The sequence below is a fragment of the Strix aluco genome, chromosome 4, assembly GCF_031877795.1.
Source record: "Strix aluco isolate bStrAlu1 chromosome 4, bStrAlu1.hap1, whole genome shotgun sequence".
Lineage (NCBI taxonomy): Eukaryota > Metazoa > Chordata > Aves > Strigiformes > Strigidae > Strix > Strix aluco.
The window spans coordinates 101,388,439-101,415,902 of record NC_133934.1 but is presented as its reverse complement, the minus strand read 5'-3'; the positions used below and the strand labels follow the sequence as shown (position 1 = coordinate 101,415,902).

The 27,464-nt window shown below is 39.8% G+C and overlaps 1 protein-coding gene across 1 annotated transcript; it reads right to left on the bottom strand.

Annotated features, from left to right (window-relative positions):
- Nucleotides 1-207: 207 nt before the first annotated feature.
- On the bottom strand, nt 208-24,566 carry COCH (cochlin). The gene is given in 12 exon segments (XM_074821548.1): nt 208-1,940; nt 2,674-3,190; nt 5,112-5,338; nt 6,155-6,258; nt 8,096-8,243; nt 8,328-8,372; nt 9,228-9,290; nt 10,487-10,620; nt 18,718-18,874; nt 24,204-24,248; nt 24,343-24,521; nt 24,523-24,566. Coding segments are annotated over 12 exon segments (1,839 nt in total). The 3' UTR covers nt 208-1,764.
- Between the last annotated feature and the right edge of the window lie 2,898 nt (nt 24,567-27,464).

Here is a 27,464-nt window from a genome sequence, read left to right as displayed (position 1 = left end):
TTCAAAAGATGCAACTAGCATCATACCTAGTATGAACAATGACTAAAACTTTGATTTTGACTCATTCAAATTAAAACATTTGTATGAATAGTATCCTTGCTATTTTAGGATGATTTAGGATTTTTTTTTTTCTTTTGCAAAATGGGATTTAAGATAATACAGTTAGGAAGCATCACATGCAACTTACTCAAGCTATACTACATGAGGTTCATCATAAACAGACTTTATATTACAGGATATTAAAGCAGCAGAAGTCCCAGTTTTCTTGCAATATATATTTCTATAAAAAGTTTATCAACTAAATGAATTAAACTTTTGCACAAAGTTGATACTGCATATGAATTTATACAGCAATAGCTGAATACTCTTATCTATAAACATGTAACAAAATTAAGGGTAACAATTAATAGAAAAATACAAGGCATCTTTGCCATTCATGTTTAGTGTAATATATAGCCAGTCATAAGTTATTAAAAAATGCACAACAAAAGCCTGATTAATACAATCCCTTCTGTGCCACTCCATAACTACTACGAATTTTACAATCGATGGAGGGTGTGAACAGAAATCCTAGATTGATAGAGAAAGTGCTGGTTTGTTCTCTACTATATATTTGCAAAAAACTTTTTTTTTCCTAAAAAATACTTGAAGTATGTTATTCATACCAGGAATCTGGAATATCTCAGTGAATATTGCATCATTTTAACCTCACACATCTTTAAAGATGTTTTTACTAGCATTAGAAAGTTATTATGTGAGCTACTGAATCCCACTTATGTCTCTGCCTACTCTCTTCTTTTCTGACCATGTAATCTGATATAAATCAGTTAGGTTCTGATGTTTAAGATACCTTTAGATCTGAATTTGAATGCTTTCAGTTCCCAGTGTGGGGTCTAATTTAATCTCTTTGTCTAAAACTCCTGCCTCTGTCTAGCCAATAACAACTTTGTGAAATCAATACAGTACAAGGCAGTAGACAGGAAAAAATACTGTTATCAGATACACTATGAATATCACTGTTGACTTCAGTGGTGTAGGAAGCAGTAGTATCAGCTAATGTGTTAGGATCCAGATCCTTGAAAAGAACTACTGTACTTTAAATACCTTTCAAAATCTGTGCCAAAAGAACTGAACAACACAGATCCACAAAAATCTGTGGGTAGAAGTTAAATGTCTTTTGATGTAAACTTTTCCAACCAGATGGCAGTATCGTTCACAATAGCAAAACCTCAACTAACAAAAATAGACTTTTTAGCTACAATGTCATATCTTTTCTTAAACTGCCTGGCAATAATGGATGTTGCACAACTGAAGCACTGAAAGTACTTCATGCTATCATCAGAACTCCTTGAAAAGCCAGAATTGTAAGCTACAGAAGCCTTATAGAAGATTGTACCATGTGTTTAAAATTATATTTAACTTGTAAGAAGACATCTAGCAAGTGACAGCAAAAATGTCAGAGCTGTATTGTTTCCTCTGCTGATATTTGATAGCCTTAAGTGCATGATATGCATAGCTTTAAACTTGGGGATACTATATAAGTATTGAAAACAATAGCTGTTGGCCAAATTCTGCATTCCAGTATTAAGTACAACTTGTAACAAGCTCACAAGAATCCTTGACTGACTACAGAAACAAAAAGTAGCCCTTTTTCCCTTGCATTATAATAGTACATATAAGAATAAAACATCTGTACTTTAGAGGAACCATTCAGTTTCATGATTTTTAGTTTCAAAGTAGTAATATCCAACAGCAGATTTTTCTTTATTGTTTAGAGTCCAAAAAATCTTTACAGATGGCTCTAATAAGATCAGGAACCATCTGCTCCAATCCTGTGAACTCCCTAGTGAAGAAAGTATGAGATTCTCTTGGTTCAGAAGCCATGTCTTTCAGATCATCCAGAGGTGCCCAGGCAATGCCGACAGAGAAGACAGTTATTCCTACAATAAGAAAAAGAAAGTTAAGACCATTTTGCCTATGGATATAAGAAAAGCAGCCATTTTTACATCCATTAATTAATATGTATTGGAAAAGTATGCTTCAATACTTGCAGTCTGTCAAAGATTATTAGATTTTGCCACTAAATATCAAGAATTAGATTTGTCTCCATAAAAATCCTGAAGGAAATATGGGGTATCTTAAGAGCTAGTGTCTTAGTTGGTTTTGTAGTGACACATATGAATGTCACTGTTACTATATCAGTCTTGAAGCACAAGTAACACTGTTTAAAATTATTTTGAAAATAACTTTGTATCCTTTGTGTAGGTTTAGCATTTTTAAGCGTCAGCATCCCAATAGGCTTTTTGGCAAAACTGCTTACTTCCTTCCTAGAGGATGACAGAGAACAGGACTCATGCTGTATTGGATGGCATCACTGATTAGAGCTTTACTACTTGCCACTTTATTTTTAATCTAGCAATTTCTCTCCTGTTGAGGAAGATAAAACTGGATGTATGTTTTTCACAAAGCTGCCATGAGTGAGTCTACTCATACCTGGCTCGATAGCACTGGTTTTTTTGCATCCTAATGGAGAACAGTTGCTGAATTTAGAACAGGTGTGATACTTGATAAGCTCACTGGGGCTCTATTTGCAAACTTTAAAATCTTAAGATTTACAACACAGCAGAAGTAGGATGACTCAACTTCCACTGCTTTTAAAGATACATCATTTACCTGCTTTTTGTGCAGCAGCAGCAGGTCCTCTAACATCGTCGTAAGACTGACCATCAGTCAAAACAAGGAGGAAATTTTTGTTAGGTCCATCTTTCATTGGCCCAAACACATTTCTGGTTGTGAAAGAAATGGCATCACCAGTGGCAGTGCCACCGCTCATGTAGCGAATGTTCCGGATAGCCGAGAGGACCTTCTCTTTTGTGGTGTAGTCTGTGAAGCTGAACTCGGTACGCTGATCATACGTGAACTGCACAGCCGCAATCTTGGAACCAATGTCAGAGATCTCAAAAGCCTTTGCAACATTGCTGATGAATTCAAGCATAAGGCGGAAGTTGCTCTCTCCAACACTGCTGGAACCATCTATCAAGAAACCGATGTTGACGGAGTTGTAGCATGTCTTGCTACACAACATCTGCTCATGTGAACACAATTTTTGGACAAGAGGTTTTACGTATTTGGTAGTACCAAACCAGGTGGGCATTTGGTAAGAGAAGAAGCCATTGTTTCGACAGACAGCCTGTTTGAAAACAAAAAGTCACCAGGTGAATACTGACACAGCAACTGAATGGATAATAATCAGACACCTCTGTGATAGCTTATTTTATCCAATAATAAAGTCAACCATGCCCCCTGACCTCTGGAAGTGTCAAATAATTAAACTTTATTCACAAGAACTGTTAACACCTGGAAATGACAATTATGAGGGTTTTTTAAAATTAACTAAATCATGCTACTGAATATCCAAAGGATTGAAAGTTCTGTATTTTTGCTTATCTACTGAAAATTAGTCTCTGTGTTTTTCCTTTGAACTTGGTAAGCCTTTTATTTTTTTGATCTATAGTGTGTCATAAACACAGACATACAGTTGAGTAGAAATATAGCTGCAGGTCATTCAAAGTAAAATTTCTTTTTCCTCTAGTTTCTGGGAGATGCATGTAAATTAAAAGGTAATGGAGAAAGGGGTTAAATTTAAAATCAGTTCTCCAAGGTGATAACTAATGTGGCTAAGATCAAAATGCAGAAAGGGAGGGCAGACCTCAGTGTCATAGTTTAAACCCAGCCAGCAGCCAAACACCACACAGCCACTTGCTCACCCTCCCCCACGCAGCAGATGGGGGAAGAGAATTGAAAGGGTAAAGGTAAGGAGACTCATACATTGACATAAGAACAATTTAATAATTGAAATAATAAAATTAAAATAATAATGATGATAGTAGTAATAGAATATACAAATAAGTGATGCACAATGCAATTGCTCACCACCTGATGCCCAGCCTATTCCTGGCTAGAGATCTTGGAGGAGAGAAAAATCACAAAAGAAAGAGCAAGAGCTTCCTGGCCAACCCTCATCTATATGCAGAGCATGATGTTACATGATATGGAATATTCCATTGGCCAATTTGGGCCAGAGCTCTGACTGTGCTCCCTCTCAGCTTCTTGTACCCTTGCACACTAGCAAGACATGGGAAATTGAAAAGTCCTAGATTTCTTAGTAACAACTGAAAACATTGGTGTATTATTAACATTATTCTCATACCAAATCCCATACTGAATACAAGACACAGCACTAGTCTAGCTACTAAGAAGAAAAATTAGCTCTATCCCAGCTGAAAGCAGGGCATCCAGTCACCTAAGGTCATGTCTTTGCCTGCAATACCACTAGGATCAGCCAGAAACTATCCTTATGCCTAGAAGCAGCAGACCTATAGTGTTTCATTCTATTCATGTCCCGAGCTATGAAATTTCTGCTGAAATGAGACACCTAAGACCTCCCTGTGGAAAATGAGAGGTTTTCTCACCAGAGTGTAAATAAAGACCTAGTGATCAAAAGGTCACATGACAGTAGGTGATCTTTGCTTGAGTTCCTACTCTAACTCATACAGAACAGGATCCAAAACTCTTCATCCAAGATGAATGTCTTGCAAATGAATTTGCTAGGATATGTTTTGCTATGTTTCCTGTCCTCGGTGTATTAAAAGTAAGCAAATAATTATTCATAGAGCAGATAGGGAAAGATATGTCTCCTTGTCTGCCATTTTAGGACAGGAGATACCATATCTGCAGTTCATTGTTTTGACACATTTAACCATACCTGAGATAGGGGAATCTCCTACACTGAAAATCTTCATGTAATTACAAAATTCAGGAGCTACAACTTGGCCAAGACTCTGAACTGGGAGGACAGTGGTACCTTTGTGTAGCCCCTTTAGCAGGAAAAAAACCCCAGTGTTTCCTTAGCCCTCCTAGTGCTATTCTTTTAAATCACTTATTAGCAGGAATAATTTCATTGGCTGTTTTGAGAATATTCTTATACATATAAAAAAAATAAAAATTCTTGTGTGTGTATATATATAAATTAGTTCGTTAGAATTTTAGCATGAAATAAATTCTCTGGAATTATACCCATGACTGAAAAACAAATAATGATATTTTCTTACTTTGTCAACAAAACCAATGTCTTGTACCATTCCCAGCTCCTCTGTTGTGGGTTTTGCTACAGACACAATGAATACGTTCACTCCAAATTCTCTGGCCACTATGCCGGCTTCTTCTATGTCATCTGAGGGCCAGCCATCTAGAAACACTACAATGATCTTGGGAATTCCTTTGCGTGCACCATTTTCCAAAGAGAAGAATTTCTGAGCTGTATGCTTCAAAGCTTTCCCTAGTTTTGAACAGAAAAAGAATAGGAAGAAATAATGCATACCATAATGGTACATTTTGGTACCAGCTTCCTATACAAAATTGTGTGGGATTTCTGCTATGATTACAGGTCTAACCCAGTGTAAAAGTGAAATATTGTCCCAGGAAATTTGATAATAATGAAGCTTGAGCAACCTATAAGTGAAAAACAAATTAAGAAAACCCCCAAAACCAAGCCACCCACAAAAAAACCCCACAAATAAAGCTGAGGAAGAAATCACTGACATTTTTTTGCTCACAGGTCTAGTTTTGTACTAGGAAGTAGGTATATTAGTGCCTGCCAAATGGATTGGAAGGAAGAAAGTTGAGGAGCTACCTAAACTTAGCTTGTGAAGTACAACATATTTGGAGTTCTCAGTTTCCTTATTTGGCAAACATCTCTTCACAACCACTGACTACTTATTCCAGGTTTATTCTGACTCTTTAATTAGCCACTCAATGAGAAAGAAGTGCTAAGCCTTTTAGATACGAACTTGTCTCAAGAAATCCCTCTGTTTCTAGTGAAAAGTTAATTACTGTTTCAATGCAGGAAGTGATATTTGCATTTCTACTCTAATAAAATGTGTAATAAGCAAACCCTAACTTCTGGAAATTAAATTTAAAATGTGGCACTGTCCTAGTAGAAAAATGTTGAACCTAAGATGAGTGTGGCATTTAAAACAGTTTCTTACCTCACTTAATTACAAGAACTTCAGTATGTATGTATATATATACACACACACGTATATATAAAAATATGTAAAGTAGTAATTTCTATTTGTGTGAAGTATGAACTCACCTGTATTAGAATTGCCTCCTCTGAACCCCAATTCCTTTATGGCAAACAAAACTTCTTTTGCAGCAGTGAAGTTTTTCAGATAGAATTCAATTTTTGGATGTTCACTGTGGAAAAAAAACCCAGTAATAAAGTATGTAGTTCACATTTCATACTGCTATGTCATTAGCAAGCTAAAACACACTTTGAATAATTTTGTTCTTAGTAATATATATTCTTCTCTATATTTTTAATTATTGAAATAGAAGTATGCTCCTAACTCAATAATTCTCACAATTCTTAGCAAGAGGAATTATTTACATGGGTGGGTAAATTAAGAACAGTCTTATTCTTAGGCTTACCAAACAGCTGAAAACATTAGGTTGAAAATATGTATATGTAAAAAAATTGAATATGCCAGATGTTAAACTAAATGCACTTGTGTAATTGAAAATTGTCAGGTTTTCTACTATTTGTATGAGAAACACCTTCTTTATAAAAAATTCCTGTGAAATGCAGTTTGAGTTTTTTAATTTGAGAAATTTTAAGGTACGCTATCTACTGACTCTGTGTAAGAAATGAAAGCTTTTAGCTATGCTAAGTTTCCAGATTTCACTTTTGATTTACAGTAGAAAACAAAAAGAAATGAAGTTACTTTTGCAATGCAAAGAGTAGAAAGATAAACACCTGCAGGTCAAAGAGCTGCTGCTCTGAATAAATGGCCTGATCCTGCATCAGTATCACTAGAATAAGCCCCTATGAGCCCCTGTGTAAGAAGAGCTGGTCTGCAGTGCTGAATTCCATGGCAGAATAACTGTTAAAATGGTACATTTTGAGATCTAAAGATTATTGTAAAGATGATGAAGAGAAGTTGAGTGTTCAAGGTGCTAAACTGACTAGTCAGTTTCTCCACCAATTATTCCTCACCTTATTGTATTTAAAGACAGGACAGCAAGAGTGGGGTTTATTTCCCCTAGCTTTTGATGTCTACACCGGACAGAAACTGGATTTTCCAGGATGGAATTCATCACATCCTAAAAGAGGCATCCAAAGTAGTTCAGATGCTTTTGTACCATGAATGTGGTCTTTTCTTTCTAGTGACTATAAAAGCAAGCCTAGGTCATTAAGGTAGACATCTACTCCACAGTTTTCTAAAGGCAGGGGAGAGGAACAGACTGTAACAATGAAAGATGTGATAGAGAAACCCTGTGTTAATCTAGCAGGTGTTTCATCTTGGGCTAAGTAAGTTAAAGGCTACTTTGCTCTTCCTTTATTCCAGAAGCCAATAGCCAAAGTCATTAAGCCTTGGAAAACTGTTATTGCTGAGCACTAGCAAACTAAGCTGTGGCTCAAAATAAATTTCTACCAATGTGTTGGATGTTGCAGCGGCTTTTAGACTGTTTTGCTGTCTGTGAACATACACAGTAGTATGAATAGTTGGACTCCATGATCTTAAGGGACTTTTCCAACCTAAATGATTCTACAATTCTATGACTAGTCTTAAAATAAAAAAGTGTCCATTCATAATTCAAAAGTATTAGCTGTAGTAACCTATAGGTGGGCAAGAGCGGTTTTCTGGTTTGTACATATACATAGCCATTTGTGACAATTCTCCCTCTACAGTTTTTAAAGAGCCATCTCTCCTTTGCACAGTACTTTCTGCTGTTTCACTAAGATGAGCTATGAAACTGTTAGCAGCAGAGGGGCTGTAAAAAGTCCAGCTGCTTTCTCTATCCAAATATCAAGTATCACAGAGGCAGAAGATCATCAGATTTGTCATGTCCTCTCACATGGACATCTCAGTGTAGCATAGAGCAAACAGTGCTACAGCTGGAAAGAGTTTGCTTTCTCGTGCTATTCATCAGCCATTATTGAGTGAATACTGTTCTCCAAAATAGGGATTGGTATATTAATTGATTTCTCTTATTAATCACTCAGTCATATTTTGTGTAGATCTGTTCTTACCTGGCCTGTACAACTCCAACATGAGGCCCTTCAGTTCCAATTCCCAACATCACGGCTACTTTTCCAACAAAATTTTTCTGCAAATTAAATCTACGTTGGCCAATGTTGTAACTTCCGTCAATGAGAAATGCAATATCAGCTTTACAGTCTGCGAACATCCAAAATCAGACATACTTAATAACAATAAGTATTAGGATTTTGTTTTGCAAAAGTTAAATCTGTGGGTTCTTACCTTTATTTCCAGCCTTTTTATCAAGTGGCTTCTTAGGTCTTTTACCTTCAGTGAAGGAAACAGCACGGATCATTTAAGAACACGATGATGAATGGCCGAAAGTGAACCAGAAAAAGCTCAGACTCCAAGAATTACATTGCAGTCTAACTGTCTATTGGTTTAATTATTAAACTTGCACTACTACTGCTTTACTCTTTGAAGAATATTCTTTTTCAAATGAAACAGTTTAACCTTCCTTTCTATACCTGCCTAGCTGATTACTGAAACATAGAAAGCTGGGTGGATTGCTGTAGCTCACCATCCCAAGTGATACCATTTCTCAGTTAGCAATCCTCTTGCATAGTGCACAGTTTTAACAGTTTGGAAGCAAACCATGGCTTAAACTGTAAAGCAAATGGTCTATTCACAAGCAACATCCAAGTCCAGTATTTATATACCACTAACCTTCATAAAAACTGATCTAGCATTTTAATGCAGCACTTTCTGTGGAAAAATTCACATAACATCTACATTTCTGCTACACAAGTCCTGACAGCACTCAGCTGTTGAGTAGTTCTGTAAGAAGGAATGCATTATCTCCATCTTCTCTGTCACTTAATAGGAATGAATATCCCATGAGCTCATGAACTCTTTCCTTCCTTTATGTTATCTGTATTACTTTTCCAAATTCATTTAAGATTTTTTTTTAATTTACATGAGCACTGCTGAAATCAGAATCAATCTCCCCAATTACAAATTATTCCTCTTTTTGCTGATGAAAGCTATACTGCAAGAACAGATATTGTATATGTTTCCTTCTTTAAAAAGAAATGAATCATATGAAACATGTCATTTTAGCCAGGGAGTCACACACTGCAGCACATATCGCAAGAGGCTTCCCTTGTTGCAGAGATCTTGTACCTGTAGAAGGACGTGCTGTTGATACCGATCGTCCAACTGCTTCAAGCACTGTGTTCTTGGAACCTGTCACAATATTGGAAGAATAAATTTACTGTGTTTTAGTGCATTTAGATGAAATTACAAGTGCTTGAAGAATACTACAGTTCCAGTAACCTTTCTCCATCATCTGCCATTAGCTACTATGGGAGTAGAACAGAGGCCTAGTGCAATCCAGTATTACACTCCTTGTTTTACAGGTAATGAACTTCTATGAGGTTCTGCATTTGAAACAACAGCAGCTGGTGAGAAATTACAGCATATCTAATTGATGAGAGGTTTTGAGCTGTTGTAGACATTATTTCTAGCAGATAAATTCAGGACTTCATCTGAAGAAGTGGATTTCACTTACACCCTCACCAAAAGCACCTATAATTCCAAGTTCTTAGCTATTACTTTGCAAGGGACACGACACAAGGATTACTAGTATCTTAGAGATAAATAAGCTGAATTTTAGCTGTGTAAACAATAAGAATGCATTAGAGAGATCTGTTTCCCAAACTTTGAAAGAATATACCAGAAAACACATACACTTTAATATTTTTGAAACCACAACAACCTATATAACCAGTAGGCTTCTTTATACAATTTTATGAGGGTGGTTCAACCTCACCCAAGAGGGAGGGCATGACAACTGATTTGCAATCGGGCATGGTATCTCAACTACATGGACAAAACTTCTGAAAAAAACACTATGTCACACTGTAGCTTAATGACAACATCACATCTAAAATTGACATTATTTTTATTTTTGGAAGGTCGGTGTTTGCAGGGAATGCTGCACAAGATCTTTGAAGGGCCCAACAAGTACTACGGCCTGCACAAAGGCAGGCAGGGAGAGAGAAGGGATAAAAGTCTATGGGTGGAAGTGGTGGAAGGGCAGGACTGCAATAGCAGGATCAAAGCACTGCCTTAGATCAGCTTAAACTGTCGTGGAACTGCACTGTCAACTGCCTGCTATTGTGTCATTATATTCTAAATAACTATGATCCATTTTTATGTATCAGCTTCTGCTACAGACTAGCTAGTCTAGCTGGAATAGTATTTTAAGGAAACCATGGAAAAATGAAGATAAAACAATGAATTAGAAGTGAAAACTTTTGTTACTACACTTCAGATAGCAATCACATTTCTTTATGCATGCAGGATCATTGAAGAAGTTTCCTACAGTTCTGTTAATATTTCAAATATACTTTGCAAAATAATAAGTGTGATCCACCTACGAGTCACTGAGAAAGACGAAGCCCATCTAGTGAGCACCTGAGACTGGATCCCATTGGCATTTACAGCAGGGTAGTTTTCCTGTCCTGGGAGAGTCTGTACCCTTACAGCTCCTCCTGCATTGGTGATCACACCCCTGAGATACAAAAAGAGTTGTTACAAATCAGACATTTTAATCACAAGAAAATGCAATACAATTATACCATCATTAGTATATTAGATGCTAGCCTCCTGAAAAAGATGTAATATAGGCAGGCAGTTGTGTTGAGGCTAAAACAAGCTATAAATTGCTAAAAAGGCTTTTAAAAGAAACTATTCTGCAGAGCACCACATAGACAAAAAAAAAGTCAGGAAATTCTAGAATTCTGGCAGTGTTCAGACTGACGCAGAAGAGCAATGTTTCAAGGACATATCAATTCCTAAAGGAAAGAGCTCCAGCAAGACGTATTTGAGCTCATTATGCTTCATGAATATTTGTGACTGAAATAAAATTTGGTACACTTAACTATAAAATGACCAAAGTAAGAAAACTGGGAAGAAAAATTGCTGTTTACAGTAGTAATGGATATGTAGGATATCTTGTTATGCAACTATAGACTGAAGTCAGAAATAGTAGACGTTATTGATAGCAGCCATCAGATTACTGATAATTATAAGAACAGAGCCTAGCATCTTATTCTTCTTACTCACCTGTAGTAAACATTAAATGTGAAATCCGAAGTGAATTAAATAAATAATAACTCAATAATAACTCAATCCATGTAAGATTCTGGATTGCTTTCATTCTAGACTTGGAAATAGTATATCAACAGTAGATGCAATTCAACTGGGTAATTTTCACTGACAAAGATGTAGAGTAACATACCAAATTGCAACTTCAGAATTTAGAATACTTAGGTAATAGTTAACAAGCCATAGCTATCTTAATTAGTTTAAGCATACTGTAATGCATCCTTAATCTACAGTTATAATATTAATTTTTTAAAAATCAGAATATCAAGAAGCTTACTGATTAAAATACCTTATAAAGCCACATTCAGTATTATAAGACTATTATACTCCTTCATGCCTTACTAGAAGGATCAGTTCAGAAACATAGAAGTGACAAGAAAACCTGTAGCAAAATCTGTGGAGGAAGTTTTCCAAACTGAGAAGAGAGTCAAACCTAAAACACCCACACTCTAGACAAGTTTTCAGAGGTCATAGTCTAGTTCTTAGAGAGGGCCACTGTAATTTTTTCCTTGTTGAATTTCAATTCATGATTCAACAAACAGGTCTTGAGATTGCCTACCAGATCTGTCCTGCCATGAGACAAATAAAGGAATAGCTAGTTTGAAAATCTTGATGATGCTTATGGACTGAGGATCATATGAGTACCCAGCAGGACAATAGATTTATGCATTTAGGAAACTTCAGGGTTAAAAGCCCAGGGAAGTGTTGCTGTTTTTACAGGCAGAGAAGCTGTTGTGTTTGGTTGTATTTGGATATCTTAAGTGACAATAATAGGCATCAGAAGTGGTTAGATCTCTTTTTATGTGCTACTGAAAGAACAGTTATTATTTTTAGAGGCCAAAATTCAATGTTGAGCTTCTCTAAGAGGGAGTAAAATTTTGATGCTTTGTAGCACTTGGGCAGGTACAGTACTGTGGGAGACAAACAACCATTTCAAGACTATTTAAACACAGCAATATGTGCCTTTGTGTTTATTTTTCTTATCTGTTTGTCTTCCTGCTTGAAAAGAGGTCCCAGTCTAATCTGATTTAAAACATTGTGAGAGTAGAATAATCAAGACCAGAGTTTAGAAAATCTTGCATATATTTCTGGTAACATGAGCTCTGGGTATCTGTGCAAATGCAGCTTCCACATAAATCTCCTTGTGGACTGCTGTTAAAATACATTCCTCATTCATGGACGTGATTTGCATTTCTAAATTGAACTGTAGTTTTATATATTTAATTCTTGTAGCTTGGAAGATATTCAAAATATACAGATATTTTCTCATCTAGGAATACTGTATACAGTATATAGACAGAGGAGCTTTAGTAAAGTTACCCTGAATGAGTTTAAAATAAAATTATAAATTTGACAAATACTAACAGCACTTTACAGTTCTTTAAAAAACAGTGAAAGAAAAATCAGACCAGAGACTCTAACTGGTTATTTTTAAGTGACAGGAAAATTCAGTAAATCAAAGTTATCTTGGGAAAAATAACACATTAATGTATTTAGAATATTTCTGTCTAATGAGAATATAATTTTCTTCTCCAGTACCTGGTTTTCTTTGGTTTCAAGCCTTCACTTAGTGTCTCAGTCTTAATGGATAATGAAATATGTGTCAGAAATAGAACATTAACATTTAATTGGAACAGTTTCTAGTTTAAGTTTATACCTGCAATTTTAGTGAAGCTACTTTGGGCTTACATCAGCGAACCTGATCTATGCCCAAGTTAGCTCCCAAGAAGAGCTTAGTTTCTCTTCCCACTTCTTTTGTGGTGAAGTTTTACTTGGGATGTTTCTTCCAGCAAGTTTACTCAGACTGCATGCTCATATATGCTGAAGTGAAATAAGCCATACTGTCAGTCTGCCTTTGTATTCTGAATCAGATTGGCAAATTCCTTTCTGCAATCACTTATGATTGACCTCAAAAGTGAGATTCATCCTGTGTAGAACTGCAGTGGTATTTAAACAGTGAAGAAGCATCTATGCATTTCTTCAGAATGATTTATGTCATCAAAATCAGCTTTGATTTTCACTGCTGTTCTTTGCTTCTGTGTGATTGACTTGCATGCCATGGCTGTTTTGATTAAACTGGAACTCTGCAGCTTTTCCAGGAACAGCTTTCACTTCCTTACTCACTATGTTTCATGCTACTGCCAGCACTGCTTGACAGCAACTTTATATAAAAAAACTGTCAGTCCATTCTCTTGTCTAGCTTCACTGTTAATACCAAATCATAATTTATATGTAAATGATATTTTTCACTCAAAAATGCCCACAAATTTAACAGAAAAACAGATACATGAGGAAGCAATCCAGTGCCTCACTGCACAATAGCTCATGGAAGAAAGTATAGTGGCCAAGGGCAGCAGAAGATATGGGAAGGTCTTATGAAATACAGAAATATAATCTAAACCATACTTTTGTCTGAATCGAGGTAAACAAGCAGATGGGATTTAAGTTTTTTAGAGCCTCATGCACCTCCTCAACGTAAAGTGCAAGAACTGTTTATCTACACTCTCAGAGAAAGAGACACAGGGCTGGCTTGCCTTTGCTGAATTTTGAATGTGTTTTTGAAGGAACCTGCACATCAAAACTGATGCCTAGACCATAAAGAGACTCTTCCAGCCATGGGAGATGACCCTTATAGATATAACTGCAGTCATTAATCTCAGACACAGCAGCAGACAGCTGAAATACCATCTCCTGTTAAAAGAAAGAGGAAACACAAGGTTTTCACTTGGTGAAAATCTTTTTCCTCTGGGTAAATTTTCCATTGTTTCTTAGAATTTGTAAGAGTGGTGACAGATTTGGCTGATGGAGAGCACATTTTTTGCAGCATGCTTATAGGCTATTGATTTATTTTAAAATGTTGGAGATGAAGCCAAGAGGCTATTCCCTTAAATGGGCTTAGGTCTAAGTGTAAGGTAAGGATCAGCTAGATAAAATTGTCTAAAGATAAAACATTGTCAGCAAAATAGACAAAGATTGTTTTTCCCCTTGTATGATAGTGTCAAAGAGTGAAGAAAAAAAGATTTGAACATAGATTAAGTGTTCTATGCCAAGGAAAGGTCCCAAGCCCAAGGGCAGCAGTGTTAAACTGGGCTGTTAAAAGTAGTACATACTGAGCTGATTTAGTCTTGCAGTCCAGAAAAAAAAAGTTTGCTCAGAAACTCACAAGGTTTGTTTTTATTATAATCATTATGCTCATCATATATGTCTATAAGTAGGCTATCTGCTTTTTCAGCAGAAGGGAGAGACCAGAAAGATAGTGCATGCCATACTACTCAAGAGCATAATTTTGACCTGAAAGTTCCCGCTCCCATTGCTAACAGAGTGCTGGCTGTGATAGCAGCTGGCATTTCCTGCAGGGTCCTTGAATGAAAACGGTTATCCTCAGGTACTTAAAACAAGACAGCTTAATTACCTGAATTCCCATCTTTCCTTCCTACTATCAGCAGCTGCATCAAACTCCTTCCACAACATCCAACTTTATTGCTCCAAGAAGCATCTTCCTCTTCTCCAAACTGCAGTCTCCTACTGCTGCCTGTTTGCCTTCAACCACCAATACGGATCTGCTCAGGGTTTCACGCCAGCATCCTCTGGCCCCTCTAGGTTGTGCTCTTTCTATCTCCTCTGCACCCCTATTGCTTTTGGCAGGAAAGAAGGCCCAGTAGAAGTAGGCACTATACCAAAGTTTCCCAGGGAAACTACAGCTGCTCAGAAATCCCTCTGGCCAGACAACGTTTTTTGTCAGTATTCTTCTAGCAAACACTAGGGCAAGCTCAGGCGCCATTCATGTTTGTAGTCACTTTGTGGCCAGCTTAGTAATACCATGATATGCTTTTGTTACACTCGAGTTCTGGGACCCTAATGTTTAGTTAGACATGGTTCCACCCTGTGGCTAGTTAGAAAGGTTATGAAAAAGTTTACATGCCTATTTAGCATCTAAAAACTATTACGTTGGCTTAGGTCTACATTTAGTGGAACTGGCACTAGAACAGAGCTGCACAAGCTGAGAACCTAGTCCTTCATCTGACCTTCTTATTATTAATCCAATTAATCACTCAGTGGTAGATTTAACTCAGTTCTTCATGCCTACATAGTATCACCCTGGTAGGAGGTTCTCCATTCTTCCCCCAACAAATAAATCTTTTATTCTTCTGCCCAGAAAGAGAACAATATTAAATAAATATTCTGTTTCCTGAGAGTAATTACACATGAAATAAGAGAAAAAATGAGAGAAAAAGCCAAATATAACAAACTAAAGCAGGCAGAAAGCTTATTCATCTGTAGTATACAGAATTATTCATAGCTGAATTCTGCTAAATTCTGTACATGCATTACATAGCATTTTCTTGTGTTAATGATTGCCTCACAGTAATGGAACTACTCATAGGAATAAGCATTATTCAGTTTATATAAAGTTAAGGAATCAGCTCTCAATTTGAACCTGGCACACAAACTGGAGTGTATGTGGAAGGGGGAACTGACTCGTGCTCACACAATCATTATCAGTTTAAAAAAATAAGCACTGCTCCCAAGACTGATGCCTCTTGAAATGGTGGATAGTTGCTTCTCTGTGCTTCCTCTAAGATAACAGCAACAGTCACTGTAGTGGCACAGGCCTGGTACTCAACAGTGCTTAAGGTATAGAGCTATGTTGCACTCACCATGTAACATAATGTAGGGCATACCTAGTTTTAAACCAGTTTATTTGGAAATTTATTAAATTCTCAAAGCACATCTCTAATTACATCACAATAACAGTAAATTATGGTGATTACCTATTGGTAATATCTTCTTGGAGTTGCTTTGACACCAATATAGAGTTTAGCCATTGCAACAGAGTGAGGAGTGAGTATTTTGTATGTTTTTGTTGGATTTTGCAGCCTGCACTGAAATTAGTGGAGAACTAAATAGCTGTTGCCTCTCTTCCATTCATCAATCCTGTTTTACCGGGACTAATATTTATGGCTGCTAATAGTTGCAGCAAAACCAACAAAACATTCTCCTACAGCAAATCCTGTTTCCAAAATCTCAGTTTTCCTCTATCACCCTTTTTTTTTTAAAAAAAAAAAAAACAAACCAACATCTGATCCAGATATTCTTTCACTAATTTTTTGTATACACCTAAACTAGGAAAAGAACTGAAGTTTATCTCTTTTTTTTTAAACACTCATGAAGACACTTAAAGCACACTGGAGTCATTCATTCTTTTGACAGAATGATCAAAAGGAAGCCTGTTCTAGCAATAAAACACACATGGAGAGATGTAATTATCTTTAAAACTAACTCTTAAGCTTTAAAAAAAATACACGCAGACCCCCACCATATCTCCCAAGTTCTTTCTAGCTGCCCCTCTAGTACCTTAGCTTAGTCTCCCTTACAGTATTTGAGAAATTCTAGACAGAGTGTCTACTCAAAACCTCTCCTTAAATCCAATTTTTTAAAGAAATAGTCTGGGTTTACTTTGGAGTTTAAATACTATAAAAATAGCCTGAATTTTGGAAGTATTGTTAAAAGTTACAGGATTTCAAGTGACACTTTAAATAAGTTTCTGGATAACAATGACAGCCCCCTTAATATTGTTTGAAATGCTTAGTATGTATTTAACGGCATTCAAAGTATCAAGCAATGAATGTTAACTAAAAAACCCTCTATTTTCCTCCTTTGTCTTCTAGTTATTTATTTCTCCATAAAATTTGGTTTTTTTTAAAAAAATTAAAAATACAGTGATTGCAGAGTTCAGCATCACATCAGTATATTCTGAATGAGTTTCTGTTGCTTGGGGATAAAAAAAAAAGATTGAAACTATTCCCCCATTTTTTTTTAAACACTTTGTTTCACTTAAGCTTTTAAGAATAGTTTAAGCCTTTCTGCAAAGGCAGCAGTAGTCTTATCTGGAACACACAAATATAAGATGGTGTGAATTTGTTTGTTTTAACTGTAGTTTATGTATATGTTAACATGAATGTACCTAGAAGTTAAATAAAACTAGTTTTAAGAAGTTCAGTGGTGCTCAAAGGGATTTTGGATAACTTATGTTGTAATCCACAAATGCTAATGAAATCTCATTCATAGGAATAGGACATTAAGAAAGGTCTCTAAAATAGTATGATACCCCAATATAATGATTTGTGTCAAGAGTACCTCTTAAAACCTAAGTAATTTAGATTATATGCATGATGAAATCTTACTTTTAAATATATTAATAGTATTTAATTATATAATTCTCAGAAATTAGGAAAGGTTTGGGCATGATGATCTAGTCTATACTTTTGCTTCAAGATAGGATCAATTATAGTCATTCTAGAGAGAGGGAGGTCTGGTTTTGGAAATGCACTGTCTTTTGCAGTTCCTATAATATCGCAGGCCATCTAGTCTCTGTCCTTATTGTTAGACTTTTCTTCATGTCTAATCCAAATTTCTGTTCCTGAAATGTCAGTCCTATCTTAAGAGTCATAACACCTTACAAAGTTTTCAATCTGCTTTGTGGTGGAAAGCATACTGTGAAAGGTCTAAGTGAACAAGTATCATGTTGTACAGCCAGTTAATAGATGAAGCTAAAAATCCTCCTTTATTAACAAAAAGCTTTCTCAAAGTATTAAAATCAAAGTCTGAAACTCCCTGTAGACTGACAGTCACAAATCAGTCTGTCTTCCACAGGCATCTGAAATAGATATCTTACTGTCTCCAGCTGGTTTTGTCCAACATTTCCTTATTAAAAATTGATCCAAGAGAGAATTTACCTTGCAAATAAGTGATTAAATCTTTGTCCTTCCTCAAAAAAACCCAACCCCCAAAAAACCCAGATAACTTCAATATCTGCCAGCCTGTTTTCCTTCCCCTGTGGAATTATTGCTTTTCTAATGACATGTATTTGACATGGGTTATCTGGATATTTATATTAGTCTTTAGTTTTCTATTTGATACAGAAGTGATTTCAGCTAGATACTAGTCTAATTAAGAGATCATTAAGTAGACTAACACCCAGCAAGCAACTGTCAGAGGAGAACTACCATTACAAAAAAAACATAACACTAGTTAAAAGTAATAGCTATGGACCACATTCAGCCAAATCATGGGTAGCTCTGTTTGCACAGGAGCTTAAACTGATTTCAACAATTTCAGAAAAATGTCATGTCACTGAAAGTCAGAAAGTCAATCTGCTTTTATTCTCCAATTAGTTACTATTCACGCTGTATTCTTCAGTGTCTACGAGTGACATGAGTAATCTTACAGTGAAAGTCTGTCTGCTGCTGTGCCATTTCAGAGAAAGTTAATCAAGTGGTTTTCAGGAACACCTAAACACAACTCAGATAACTGGCAAGCTGCCCAGCCATTCTTTTTGTCCTTGTTCTCTCTTCTCCTAATGACATTCCTATTGAGTTAATAGTACTCCTGAAGTCCAGAAAGATCCTTATTATGATGGTGTCAAAAGGTTAAGATTTAAAAGTGTGGCAAAACTATATAAAACTTGCTTATCACATCGATTAGCAACCATCTGACTTACCTGTGTATGGCAGCTCCACAGATACTGGAAAGAGAGGCATAAATTCCATCCCCAAAGACATAAAATTGCCATAGAGGACAGTTTGCTGGGCAAAGGACGTCTTCTGTCTCCTTTCTAAGGTCAAGTCCTCTTGTAAAGCACGTGATAGCAGTGGAAGCTAAAGAAAAAAGAAGAACCTGTGACCTGAAAATCATAAGGGTGGTTGTTTTTGTTGTGTTTTTTTGATTGTTTGCTTTTAATCTCTCTACCATTTCCAGGTTTAAAGAAATGTTTAAATTTGAAATTATGTACAGTGTCTCATCTTATGCTCCAGTATGTCTGTAAGGATATTTTTGGAGCTTACAGGTGTACAGCTATGAAAAGGAAGAACACACTTCTTTACTTATGGGAAAGAAATGGCAGAATGTGGAAAAAGCTTTAAAAAAATTAAAAGAGAAAACAACACTAAAATAACATTAAAATAACACCCAAGGAATATCACAGAGGGGAAAAGCACCAACAATTCACATCTGTAAGTTTACTGTAGAGACAGAAGGGCAAGGACTTTTGAGGGCTGGTGGAACACAGGAGTAGGCAGCACTCTCCAAGAGAGAAATTAAATGACTCTGACATCCCCACAGTAATCTCCAGCCATAAAACATCTATGAATCACTTGGGAAACTCTGAACCTTTTCTCCAGTGGCATTCACAAAGCACGTTGACAGCAGAATTTCCCTTAGCCTCTTAAATAAATCCTACTGAGGTCAGTGTAAAAAAAATATTGCAATGAAGTTAACATCATTATCATTGTGCAAGGGACTGTCAGATTCACTCAGTGAGACAGAAGTTATTTATTCAGCTGAGGAACATGCATTTTTCACATAGAACTCTGCCTTTTTTTTTTCCTTAAAAGTTGCTCCTCAGATTATCTTCATTAAGATTTCACTGTTCTTGCATGTGTGCAATGTAGATGTGCAGACACAGATTTACACCAGTATACAACTTTGCTTGGCAAATTGATGATTTTTCTTTTGAAAACTTAGAGATCATTATTTTGGATACTTCTACACAGGACAGCACATTCAGCTAGTCTGATAGCACAGCAAATTAGGGCTTTGTCTTAGATCAACATCAGTTCAGCATCATAAATTCAACCTGTGACTGGATATTTATTCTGAACTTCCTAAGAGTACGTCTTGCCCCTGCTGAAAAGCAGAACAGTTACAGCTAGAGGTGCACAAGAAAGTGCATCTGTTCATTCTGACTGCGTAAATCTAACACATATGTTAATAGACCATGTATGTAGTTCTACTCTTAAGTATATGTAATCCTCATTAATGCTATACTGAAATTATGTTAAACTAATTATACCTTCCTGAAAAATCTTTGCTGCTATTTGTCAGCACAAAGCTGTGACTTAAATATGCCTACACAGCCCAGAGTAAGAAAAAAAAAAAAGGCAGAAAAATACTTCTTCATTTTTCCCTTCTCAAGATAATAAATGCTGTCTACCTAGCAAGACACTGTAAAGTGATTTAATCTGATTGTCAAGTATCCTAAGAAATAGAGAAGTTTCTTTTAGGACTTACAGTCTTACCTACTCACATCCTCTCCATGTTTAGTCCTATATATTTGTCTGAAAAACCAAACAGAATCACCATGCTTATACCTAGAAGCATATTTTCACTGTTAAAGTGCTGTATTATTGGTGTTATGCTAGAAGAAATTGATTTGCTTTGCTGTTCAAGTCCCCTAATCCTTTCATGAAAGTTCTACAAATGTGTTAGCCAATTACTGGGCACTAATCAAGTAATATCCACCAAATGACAACTAGCAAGACTATCAGAATCAAACAACAGCTGGAAGGCTGGCTGACCTTGGAGGAATCACTGCAATGAGATTGCTGGTAATCTCTGCTCTCACAGTACTGCTTGTACCATGCACCCTGCAACATTTTTCCAGCCTCTAAAAGTGCAAGACACTACAGGAATTTTTACTACCTGTCATTTCTAGTGTACTGTACTTGACTGTATGTGCAGTCTGCCAAGGAATTCAAAGACAATAATTAGTCATGTCTAGTTAACGAACCCTTTATCACTTGGAGATCTGTATTTCCCTCACTACCAGCTACTTACCAATTGCAGTCATATGTCAGGCTAGTATTTTACATATCACAGAAGACTAGAAAAAAATAATCTTGCTGTGTTTTCCCTGGCTATGAAAACAGAAATCCATTGTAGCCCAGTCATGGTATTTTTTATGTACTGGCAGCCTCAATACTGTCAGGATCCTTGCCTACACCATGAGATGGAAGGGGGCAAATTGCTGCTCTGTGAAGAGCTGACCTACTGTAGCTTAGGGGCTTCAGCAGTTCATACCTCAGTTGGATCAGCACAGAGGTAATAACACACACTTTGATGTACATGATGCTGCTAATTAAATAGCAAGAATTTCGTTTTGGTTTTCTATGTAGGAAGATACAGTTTTCTATAAGCAATAATTCTGTAATTGAGACTAACATTAGGCATGTTAGGTGCAGTATCAAAATGAGAAATACTGGGTACCAAAATTAAGACTCATGATATCAGCTCTGCAATGGATTTTGTTCTTCCCTGTTAGTTCATCATCATGTTAGTATCATCAGCTATCCAACCCATAAAACTGCAAATAGTCTGTTGCAAACAGAATAATCTATTAAAATCAGGTCTGAATACTAGATAATATAGAATAGTTCTTTGCCATCTTACACAGTAATCATTGTCCCAATTTTTACGTGATGCTACAATTAAAATTGAAAGTAGATGTTTTTGTTAGTGTATCCAAGATACTTCATCATAGCAGAAACCGCCGGAGAGCTATATATGTATAAAGTAACCGAGATAAACCCCATATGTTTTAATCACTGCAATTTAAGAATGCAAGAGCAGTAGCAGTGGAGGTATTTCTCTCTATACTTATGTGATCCAATACTCTAAATCCATGTAGTTTTGGAAGAAGGAAAGATAAGCTTATAATTTACAGGAAAGGACTCAGTCCTAGACTCCTATCCATTCTGGACTCTGATGAAGACTAGAGACCTATGTTATGTGATATAAAATCAGGCCTCCAGAACTGTGATAAAATGACCATTATCCCATTCTGTCAAGACACACACTCTTTAAGCCTCACAGAAACACACTGCATCAGGGTACACCATGAAAACAAAGCACAAGAAAAAAATCTGTATTTCTTCCTGATTTAAGCCATATTTAAAGGTAGGGATGAATGTCTTCCATCACTGTTGACCTAAAAAAGAAAAAAAAGCAAAGGCTCACTTCTTTCCTAAAACATCCATTCAATAACCATGCTTTCAATCATTCCATCAGTTTCCATCTTTTTGGTACCTCATCCCATGTACTCTGATTTGCCCTGAATAGCTGTTTCTTATAGCCACCTATAAAAACTCACTTAATTTGACAGGAGTCAGTAATTTAAAAGACTTTAGAAAAATAAAATCCATAGCCAAAACCTGAGCTTTTCTGATCTTGAAGTTTCCATGCATAGCCTTGGGAAAACAGAGTCTGTTTATATAAAGGGAAAATAAAAATCCCTATATATTTTATTACAAAACCCATAGGGATTCCTAAGAGTAAGATAGCTTTACGAGTCATAAAATAGAGAAGTAAATCCCTGTTATGTTTCTTATTCTTTCCAGTGTTTAGTCTTGTTTCTTTGCAAAACAGGAAGATTTGAAGTCCTTTCTAATCTTGAGGATTCAAACAAGCCTGCTTTTTGTCTTATGAAAGGAATACTCATGCAAACCTTATCCATCCTAGAAAGAGTGACATACTAGTAGAACTACACCTGTTTAAATTTTAGAAAACATGTTCATAGATTGCATGTAATTCAATGTAATTCATGTAATCTTAAATACCTATCCTGATCTGGACGAGGGCAATGGGATATAAAAAAGTCTGGTCAGAGCTGTATCATTCATTTCAGTCTGAGACTTGCCCTTTTCTGATCACCTTAAGGTGGCTACCATCACATGCCGATGTTCACCCACCCCTACAGTCTCATGTATGGTAACCAGAACTGCAGTATTTGTATACGTTTCAGGGGGAGCATAAGGAAAGTATAAGATCCTTTAAGATCTTCCCAAGTAGTTATGAGCCTAAACACAGCAGATTTTTGAGAAAACTAATGTTCTTTCATTACTTTTGTAAGAGTGTTTAAATACTGTTGTTCAAAGTTCCTGCAAGCTTCTAGTTCAATAACCAAATGCTGTTGAATTTAGGCTCAGAATAATGGTAAGAGACTATATCTTACAGCAGCTGTTCACGTTTTATATTACAAACACATTCCGGTACCAATATTCCTTTAATGTTATTTCAGTGGGTTCCAGATACCTTCAGATTACAGTGGCTTCTTCTCCAACCCTGGGAGGAAGCATTACAGAAACTTTTCACTTGTTTCCTGACAGATTGTCAGCACTTCATCTGTAATGCACCTGTAAAATAAGAAGGAAAGGAATTGGGGTTGGAGTAGGTTTTCTGTTGCTGCGCATTTTTTTTTCTTTTTTAGCCATAGCACTCCTGTGACATACAGTTATTATCAGTTTGGCACAAAAGAATTTTCCAAATGCTTGAATGAACACCAAATGAGGAGCAAATCCTGATTTCGCATCACTGTGAAATCCTGAAGAACCGTTTGGAAAAGCTTGAGGTCACTCACCTTCTGCAGGCCAGGCCTGCGTCTGGGAGCGCATCCTTCTGGAGGCTCCTGCCCTCCCTCGGCGAAAGGCTCCGCTGGAAGGGGCGGACAAACCGCTCGCGTCCTTCTGGCGCGTTCTTTCTTCAACTGCTTCCTATGGCTCCTGGTTCCCGGGGAGCGGCTCTGGCTGCAGGAGGGCCGGCTCTCCGGCAGCCGGGATGCGGTCCAAGGGGGCACGGGGCGAGGTGGGGCCCTGCCCTGCCCGGCACCTTAGGTACGTTCTTTTGCTTTCCGCGTCAAAATAACGGCAGGGCAGGTTTAAGAAGTTTTTAATCGATTCCACGGTCAAAAATACGTCGGAGATCTTCAAGTTGCCAAGCACTCCGCGAGTGCCTTCACAGCACACACACACTCCCACTCACCCTTGCCATCGCCCCCCCGCGATGGGGCCGCGCGGCGCCCGGGCCAGGAGCGGGTCTCACCCCAGCTGGAAGCGCTCTCGGGCATCCTCCGCGCCCCGCCGCGGCTCGCCCGGGGCCACCTCCCCAGGAGCCCGACTCGCCGGGGCGGGGTCCGCTCGGCCCCGGGGCAACGCTGCCAGCCCGGCCCCGCGGGGCTGCGGGCGGGGGTGCCCGCCAGGGACGCCCAGCGCACCCCGGCGAGAGGCGGCCGCAGCCGGGGAAGAAGCGCCGAGCCGGTACCCGCGGCCAGGCGCCCCCGGGCGCCCCCCTGCTCCCATCGGGGAGGGGCGGGCAGAGGCGCTCCGAGGGGGAAGCCCCCCGGGGTCGGCAGAGGGAGGAGGGCGGCCTACTCACCCGAGGCGTCGCTCCCGCGCACGGGGCTGGAGAGCAGGAAGGCGCCTGCGAAGAGACAGGGAGCGGGTCGGGTCGGGTCGGGTCGGGTCGGGGCGATGCTCCGCGCCCGCCCGCCCGCCCCGTTCCCCGCGGTACCCACCGAGGAGGAGGGGGGCGAGCCACATGGCGCCGGGGCGCGCCCGCACCCGCGGGAGCCGGGAGCAGAGACGAGGCGAGCTGCGCAGCACAACGCGGGGTACCCGTCGGACCGCCCCAGCCCGTTCCACCGAAGGCTGCCGGCCCCTCCGCGCTGCCCCAGCGCCTCCGCGGAGCTGCACACCGGCAGCAGCGCCGCGCCCGCTTTAAACCTCTCCCGGGGCGCATGAGCACAGGGGCGGGCGGGAAGGGGGGAGCGGGCCCGGGGCTGGGCGGCCCCGCCGCTGGGCCCGGCCCGGCCCGGCCCGGCTCGGCCCGGCCCGGCCCGGTCCGGCAGGTGCTGCTGCCCCTCCCCCGCCGCGCCCCCCGCCGGCTCCTTCCACCGGAGCGCAGCCCGGCTCCTCCGGGAACGGCGGCCCAGAGCAATCGGGACAAGCAACCCGCCTCCCGCCCCGGTACCGCACCGGCCCCGGGCAGCCAGCGGAGGCAGAGGGACCTTCCCGTGCCCGGCGGGGACGCCTTTGCCCGTTGCCTTTCACATCTGCCCGCACACTCCTCTTATTTCCCTTCCACCTACAGCTATTGAATACCTTGTTTCAGATACGTTATTATTATTGTTGTTATTATTACTATTATCATCACCGAATACCTTACTGCAGATACCTTTATTCCAGCTATCTTAAGAAACGCGAGTGAGCTCTCAGTTACTTCGTCACCACACCTGGCCCTTCTCCGAAAACGAGTGAAGGGCCCAGGCTGTGACCGTGCGCGCCCCGGGCCCGGTGCCCGCGGGGGAGCCGCTGCCGGGGCCGCGCACCCCCCGCCCCGGGGCCGCCTGGCGAAGCCGCAGCCGTGCTGTGGCGTTAACTCCTCCCGCCGGGCGCTGCAGAAGAGAGACCTGGGGAATTTAAGCCTAATTGAATCTTTCGAAGAGAAGGAAACACCCTAACCAGCATAATTGTATCGTTTGTACTTGGTCTAAAATGTTCGCGTAAATACTATAGGTACCTGCTTTTCACTTAAGCAAAACTTTGCTTGAATTAAACAGAAAGAACCCAAACCCAAAACCACCTCCCCCCCCCCCTCAAAAAAAGACAAACAAAACCACGAAAGCAAATCAAACCAACGCAACAAAAAACTCCACTTTAGAGTCTGCTTCTTCTCCCAGCTCAGTGCCTCCGTGCATACGTGGGGTACAGCGTTAGCTGGCTGGGTGTGAAATGGTCAGATTGCTCATGAATGGGTGGGAACAGGGTTGCGTTTATTTCAACGAATGCCTTAAAATCGTAGTCTTTGCCGGCTGCCGGCATCCGCTGTTTAACTTCTGCTGGGACGGCTCTTCCCAGAAATAAACTTTCAAATAAAAATAAACTTTCAGATTTCATAGGAATTAGCATGTTAGCGGAATTGTCGGGGCAGAAAATTAAGTGCAGGCATTGCAGTCGGCTCCGGGGGCAGGGCAGCAGCCTTCTTGTGGGAGGCAGCCGACCACTGCAATTCGCTTTCGAACTTTTTTTTTTTTTTTTTTTTTTTTTTAAACTGGTCGCATTAAAATGCGCATTGTGAAATATCTCTTCGTATAATTGAAAATATATTTGAGAACTCTGCGATCCGTTCAGAGATATAGAGCAAAATAGGAAGCATGACCGGGTAAATTATTCGCTGTTTTTTTTTTTTTTTTTTTTTTTGTGTGTGTTGGTTTTTTTTTTCGGAGTTTAATTCAAGGAAAACACGATTCCCCCTTCCTTCCCCCCCCCCTCCCCGCCCCCGGCCCCCTTTGATCGTCCCAGAAACACATTTTTCTGCTTCCCACACAGGATTAAGGTGGCGAAGCTTCCCTCATGACATGATCTTCTCCTACGGGAGTATCTCAAATGCAAAATGATTCAAGGCATTTGGTGCAGATGTCAGGAACTTCTGCTGGCGTTTATCTCAGCTCCTCCAGATCCCGAGCGCTTGACAAGGAATTACGGATGGCCAGCGGCCCCCCCCCTCAACTGGGGGCTCACCCGAGTGGGTCGGACACCTCTCGCCTTCGGAGTTGGCAACGGCCGCTAAAAACTGCCCCTGAGCTCACCTCTCCCGGAGGTGTCTCCCACAGATGCAGAGGGTGCTCGGTACTATTCAGAAACGGTTCACACTTTCTGTTGCAGCCCTCGGTTCACGGTAATTAAGAGAGAAGGGGGCTTGCTTAATTTTTATTCTTAAAAGAAAAAATTCCGGGAAAGCCAAACGCCGTGTTAGGAAGGTGCCTGCCTTGCGGCTAGCAGCGCCGGCGGCGTCTCTTCCCAGCGTCTTCCAGCCGATGGTGGGAAATCGATGGCGGCCCCGCTCCCGTCCCCCTGTCCCCCTGTCCCCATGTCCCCATGTCCCCATGTCCCCATGCCCTGGTCCCACCGCCGCTCGGGGAAAAGGGGGCCGAGGGCTTCCCGCCGCCGGCACCCTGCCACTTCCCTGCCAGCCGGGCTTAAGTAGGCGGCAGAAAAGCGGAGCTCAAGCCCAGCCCGGGGAGCGGGCGTTGGCTTGTCCTGGGCTTGTGTCGCGTCTTTTCTGGTGGCGAGAGCAAACTACGCGCCAGAGGAACTGCTTTCACACGGGTTAGCGTGTTTCGGCCCAGTGAAATGTCCCGGGAACTCTTCCTCCGGAGGCTGAGGGGAGGGCAGGAGGAGCAGGGAGAGGCATCCCATTTATCCCGGGGAACACGGGAACTGCCGGAACCGAGGGACACTGGCTGCCATACCATACCGCCCCACAGAAACCCCTCTGTCTTCTGCGTGAAGAAGGGCTTTGTGCAAAGATCAAACAGGACAGAAGAAAGTACTAATTAAACTTTCAGCCCTACGTACCGCTTGGTGAGTGCTCCGCGCCTTGCAGTTCACTCACTGGGGAAATACACTTGCCCCTCCTCATTGCAGTCCTCCTTTCCCTCCTCTTGACATTTTTCTTTTCTCTGATTCCCTTCATCTTCTGAGGTTTTGTGTTTGTGGCTTGTCCCTGCATTCCTTTCGGACCTACGATGCTTTTCTATACACTTTATTTCCAAAGGCTACTTAATTCACCCTCCAAATTCTTTTCCCTTGACTTTTGCATGCCACCTTCAGTTTTATGTTTAAGAGGTACTGAGCT